Source organism: Crassostrea angulata, chromosome 2, assembly GCF_025612915.1.
Source record: "Crassostrea angulata isolate pt1a10 chromosome 2, ASM2561291v2, whole genome shotgun sequence".
Lineage (NCBI taxonomy): Eukaryota > Metazoa > Mollusca > Bivalvia > Ostreida > Ostreidae > Magallana > Magallana angulata.
In genome coordinates this window covers 43,835,692-43,841,935 of record NC_069112.1, presented here as the reverse complement: position 1 = coordinate 43,841,935, position 6,244 = coordinate 43,835,692, and the positions used below count along the sequence as shown (strand labels likewise).

General features: G+C 32.5%; 1 protein-coding gene across 1 annotated transcript; it reads right to left on the bottom strand.

Moving 5' to 3' along the window:
* Nucleotides 1–535: 535 nt before the first annotated feature.
* On the bottom strand, nt 536–5,432 carry LOC128172469 (uncharacterized). Its single transcript, XM_052838265.1, has 5 exons — nt 5,308–5,432; nt 4,521–4,662; nt 1,249–1,392; nt 867–1,013; nt 536–607 (listed from the first exon to the last, which is right to left on the bottom strand). The coding sequence occupies exons 1-5, from the start codon at nt 5,353–5,355 to the stop codon at nt 573–575; spliced, it is 516 nt and encodes a 171-aa protein (XP_052694225.1). The 5' UTR covers nt 5,356–5,432; the 3' UTR covers nt 536–572.
* Nucleotides 5,433–6,244: the final 812 nt, after the last annotated feature.

The following is a 6,244-nucleotide window of genomic DNA, read 5'->3' as shown; positions in this document are numbered from 1 at the left end:
TGAAGCACGAGCCAGTTATAATACGTACGTCAATTTATAACAGGGAATGCAGTTTAATACTGAAGCGGGTTGTTTTTCTTTTTTTTTTCTTTTTCTTTTGGGGGGGGGGGGATGCTATATAATATATTTAATATATTTACTGTCTAGGTGAAACCGATTAGCGGCTTTCTTATTGTGTCATTACAGTAGCCAGGTGACGATAACGGTTTTTTGAAAGAGACTTGTCTTAAATAATTTTGAGGAAAACACCCATGTTAACGAATCACAACATTTAAATTTCTATTAATAATATAACTCTAAAGTTTCCTATCTCTCAGGAGACTACATTTAAGGATCAATACTGTTTGTGTATAATAGTGCCAAACAGTTTGACTACGCAAGTCCTCGTAAACAACAGCACATAATTTGAAGAACCATTGAAGGAAATTAAGACATAATAATGTGTGGAAGTGCATATTACGAGATTAATTCAAACTGTGAAGATGTACACATTAAACAAAAATGTGCTAAATGAAATTTTGAGTAATAACAAACATTTGCTTTTAATTTGACATTTACTCATATCAGTACATTTACCACTGTGGGTAGTTTCCATAAAATCGTGGCCCTGCAAAAAGTAAATGTTTAAAAAGCATGAACAGCTCCTACTTGTGTAACAATTAATGATATATAATGATTAAATGTATTAGTATGTATATCTGTGAAAAATTCACATTTTTATTTTACATTTTCAAGTCAAGTGTAAAATATAACTGCAGAGATATACATTACGACAGATGTAATTGTTTAGAGAAACAAAACATGTTTAAAACTTAGAATGTTATTTTGCAATAAAAATGTTGATAATAGAAGTTTAAATGCCTTACGTCTATTTCTACAGCACACTGCGTATCTATCAGTAGGATGGATGTTACAGGAATACCCACGTGGGCAATCTTGTCTGTTTGGACCACGCCCACAGAAGACATTTGGCAGAGGGACACCAATTTGGCACTTTGGTTCGTTTGCGATATCTGAATTTTTATATTTAGGAAATTTGAGTTGTATGAAAAAAGACGAAAACTCTAGACATAGTTTTGATACCTCTTTTAACAATTTATTTATCAAAATAATTGTGGAAGTATTTGATGTTTTTAAATATAAAAATTCATTAAATGTAGTTATACAGTAGAAGAAGTTTTACGTTTATCATTAGTAATTAAACTTTTTTAAGAAATGAGGATATGCTAATACACAATTAAAACTCACTTGTTTTACAGCAAATGGCGAATCTATCGACTGGGTCTATTTTACAAAAATAGCCACTTGGACAGTCCTGTCTGTTAGGACCACGCCCACAAAACACATTGGGTAAAGGTTTACCTATGTCACATGTTGCAATCGGTGGAGCCCCTAAAAAAGTGATAAAATACTATCCAGGTTGCACATCACTATTTAAATTTTACAATGTATTCTTACCAAAATGATGCAACTTTAGACACGGATAGCGAGTTTTAAACAATCTTCTGGGAACATCCCTCCTTACAACTTATAATACAATCGTTCATCGAGTCCCTTAAATACGAAGGGAAATTCGGGAACTATTTTGCCTTAGTCATGTTTTGACGTGATCTTTTTGAAAAATAGTGCTGTGAGACCTGCAAGTAATCTATTTTTTTTTTACACCGAAAAAAATAAAAAATGGTAACACAAAAACATTTATTGTGAAATACATATGGACAGTTTTACAGAATTCTGTTGCTATTTAAAAAAGTTATGAACGATTATTAAAACAATGTTGCTCGCGGTGACCCTGATTTATGAAATTATGTGAAAAATTATACTGTATGTAATTTCACGGCGTGTCAATTTTGAATGAATTTTTGTGATTGAATTTGTGCAAATATACATGCCTATTCATTAGGCAATGTAAACCGATTAATATCACGAAGATATACATGTACAAGTTTAGGGAACCCTGTCTTTTGAGGGAGGGGTTAAAAAACTGTCGTTATATATTCAATTGTAAAGAATTAGCGTGCATTTTCATCGAAATAAGCAATATCTGGTTTCAGTGAAACTAATGCGGGTGCTGCATGATAGCTCAATCCATATTCCACTTTAATATTGCACTTTTGGCGGCATTATTTTATAATTTCTGTATACCGTTCATGCGTCTGAATAACTCATTTTTTAAAAAAAAAATCGTATTACTTAAAAGGTTATTTTGTTTACGACGATAAAGCCAACTTTCTGGATAAGCTGTTTTTTTTCGGCGCAGTTTGGACGGTGTGATAAAAACAGGTCGCTGTCTGATGTTTTACGAAATTTCAGAGGAAATTTGGGCTAATTTTGTATGCGCCATTGACACCAAAATAAGAGAGATGCCGGCCACAAAGACCCATTGTTGGCAGTTTCTAATCTACACACATCGATAGAACGCCACAACACTCCTTTTTATGACTTAAAACGGATCATAGGAATTTTCCTTCAGGTTGCACACCACTATTTAATCTAACTATATATTCTTACCACAATTACGCATCTTTAAACACGGAAAACGTGTTTAAACAAGTTTTTACAACTTGTTAAAACAATCGTTCCTAATCGTTTAGTTGCAGAAAACACAGTTATCCACAAAGGCACGAGAGTCTGTTGACATCAAAGTTACACATGTGCTTGAAAATCATATCCAAGCCTTTTCACACCCCCCCCCCCCCCCCCTCCCAGCCGAAACAACTGGCATCAAAAATTCAAGTGACCCTGTATTTTTACAAAAGTGGTAAAATCACGCATTTTACACGTTATTTTCATCTCATAGATAAGAACAGTCCCTGTCACTGGCGGAAACCCCCGAAAAACGAACGGAAATTCGGGAATTATTTTGCCTCAGCCATGTTTTGACGTGAATCTTCGGAAAAAAATGTGTTGTGAGACCAATAAGGATTCCAAGTTTTATGTAATGTATTTCAAAGATTGAGAATAATAGTATTTAATATGAACTATACATTCACAAACTCCTGAGTGTTAACTTTGATAATTTAAAAATTATGAAATAAAATGATATCAAAAAAATTTACAACATTTTGTTACCGCTATGTTTTCTCGTCGATGCCACAGTAAAATAAACAACAACACTTGTTGAAAGAAATAAACCGTTACAAAACATTGATGTTTTTAGCATATACTTGATATTAGTGACGATTGAATAAGACTAAGTTTTAAGTAAAAGTTTCAAATGAAAAACACAAAAGCAGTAAAGAATGACCATTGTGGAAAAAAAACAGAGCTGTTGGAATGTTGGTATCTCTATTGTCCTTACGACATGTTGTGTACTCACTTTAAATTTACAATAAAGTTTGGTTCCAAAATTGGTTTTTATTATTGAAAATTAGTGTGAAGAGTTATTTTAACATACTTTTGAGTTAGACGGATATCAGCCACCACAACGGTATGCGGTATGCCAGAGGAACGTGTTTTTAATGTGTAGCAAATGCGTGAAGTGTGAAATAACAACAAGTATTATATTTTGTATAGAATCAAATATTATTTAAATCCATGAAAACTCAAACCGTGTATTCTTATCTAAACTTGATCCATTCAAGAAAAGGAAATCAAAAACTTCAAAGCTTAAGAAACGTCAGTGCATCAATTTATTTGATTTTTGTTTAATATTGTTAGTTATACAAATTCTATATCCCAAAGGCAGATTTACTGAACCATTACAAATAAAATCAAAACTTAAAAGCTCAACACAGCTCAAAAATAGGCACCGTCACACAGGTGCCTGTTATATAAACCTTTTGATTTCGTTACATCAAATTGCACACCAAAAACTGTAGCATTCTCTTCGTAGCCTTTGGATTTTATGCATTTTTTTATTTTATGTGCACATTCTGTTTGTAAATTATATTTTGACAAGTTAATTTGACGTTAGCATTCTCTTGAATTGATAAAGTGCGTAAAACTTCATAATTTCCTCGTGACCGAGTAACATGGCGAGGCAAGATGTACGTCTACACAGGTGAGACCTTTACAGCGAAATACAATATGCAAATAGGTCTGCTGCTTATATAAGGGTTGTAGGGATAACGGTGGTGAAAGAGAAATATGGTGGACAGACCCTATTTACGAGCGGTGTTTAGCTTTGAAAATCATCAATCAAAATTAGGTATGACAGTTTATGACGTAGATAAGGTTTTTAAATAATTTAAATGAGAACACATTTAAAACGACATTGATGTTTACTAGACATTGCTTTGGCATCACCGAAGGCTTTGCCATACCTACCTACAGTGCTGCAATCCTGAGAATTAGCAAGAATACGCTAAGATGCAAGATGCATCTTTACTGCAATCAGATTTCAGTAATAAATTTCAGGGTGAATTCACAAACCGAAATAAACGTCACAATACTTTTAAAACTTATAGTATACAGGATATGAAAGGATTGTTTTTGTCAACTTTCAAGATAGCAGCATTGTATATACCTTATCACGACCATTTATTTAGACTTTGTTAAAATAGTTTATGCCAAATTACTTTCTGGACAGCAGACGGCGAACCGGTCTGTAGGATCTATGTTACAGAAGTAGCCACTCGGACAGTCTTGTCTTGAAGGGCCCCGTCCACAAAATACATTAGGCAGTGGTTGTCCGTTATCACACAGTTGACTGAAAACAACCTGAAAAATACCCCTAAATATTTGATCTTAAAAAAGTAATCTATTTAATATAACAATAATTGGCGATATTACATATATTAAGTATTATTTTATTCCCCAGTGTCTTTGTTTATGATAACACTAAATACCGACTTTGTAAAAGATAGTCAAAAAAGTTTCATCAAAATCAATTTTTATATGTAATCATACTATCGTTGACAATTGTAGAAATATAAGAAATAAGGTATCTTTCTTTGAATATCCTGAGATTGGAGATGATCAAATGTATCCATCATGAAGCTCTCGAGCCTTGTTGGATTTGATCATCCGTACAATATTCGATCATCTCATATATACATGTATAATACTCAAAAGTATGACCTCGAATTTCTTAAATATTTTAAATTTATGTATTTCAGATTTTAAAAAAGAATAAAATATAGCTATCTGAAGCGATCAAAGAGGTAAGATACAATCGTGTACATATACAATGAGCATAATGATGTCATTGATTTATTTTTGTTTACAATTTTAAAAAATAGAATCGCTCGCTTCAGTATACAACCAAAACAAATAATCATGAACTCGCTTTGCAACTAAAATTAAATTCTTATGCATTGTTTAAAGCCTTAATATACGGTATAAACAAAACAAAAAGAAACTTACTATAAATGATCCAAGGAGGCAAACGGCACAGTAAAGTGTACGCTCCATATTGGTGAAATTCCAAATATTTCAACACCTTCCACACAGACTATTACTAAAGACAGTACTAAAATAATAAGAAAAAAAAACAACTCTTTACATATTTATATTAATCGGACAAATTTGTGTTTTTTGCATACATCATTGTTTCATGCGTAAATATCAAAGCATTAATTAATTGCGGCTTACAAGTGAATAATAACTGAAAGGTAGCCACAGGTGTTACACTGCCCGAGGAACACGAACTATGAATAAATCGTTCTGTGTGCTTATATTACACACGGATGTCCTGTTTATAGGTCGGTTCTACAATACAAATAACCCCAAATTTTAAATTTCAAAGCCAAATTAAATTTATGAATTTTTAGTGCATTATCTACGGTCATATTTATTTTTCTGTTTTTGTTCTTCTAGTGCATTGCTCATTTGCACGTAATGAATTAACAATGTTGACTGTTTTCTACATACACCTATACAGGACTTCACTAATTAGGTTGTCAAGACTATGTATAATACATGTATGTCTGCAACAACGTTTTACACATAAAGAAGGCAGGTTGGCGTAGTAGATTTTTACCAATCCTAGCAGTCACTGTAGTAGTTCAAATTTAAAAAAAAAAAATCAGTATCAGGGGTGTACTAATTGGCAGACATATAAATACACTACTTTAATTGTATACGGCTTTGGTTGTGAAAATATGACATGACATGGGAAGCAAACTGTTTTTCTGTTATGATATCACATCTTTCTAACTGCTTAGCTAAAAAAAAAAAACAAAAAAAAAAAACGCAATATGATATAAAGTAGACAATTTTTCATAATTGAGATGGTCCACTTATTACAATGCTTCTTAAAATGCCCTTTGTTCTTTACTTTTCCCGACCACAAATACAACTT

Coding starts and splice junctions, on each gene's coding strand:
- LOC128172469 (XM_052838265.1), bottom strand. CDS start 5,355: ATGGAGCGTACACTTTACTGTGCCGTTTGCCTCCTTGGATCATTTATA. Junction 4,663..5,307: donor GCCTCCTTGGATCATTTATA/GTAAGTTTCTTT, acceptor GGTATTTTTCAG/GTTGTTTTCAGTCAACTGTG. Junction 1,393..4,520: donor CGCCGTCTGCTGTCCAGAAA/GTAATTTGGCAT, acceptor TCACTTTTTTAG/GGGCTCCACCGATTGCAACA.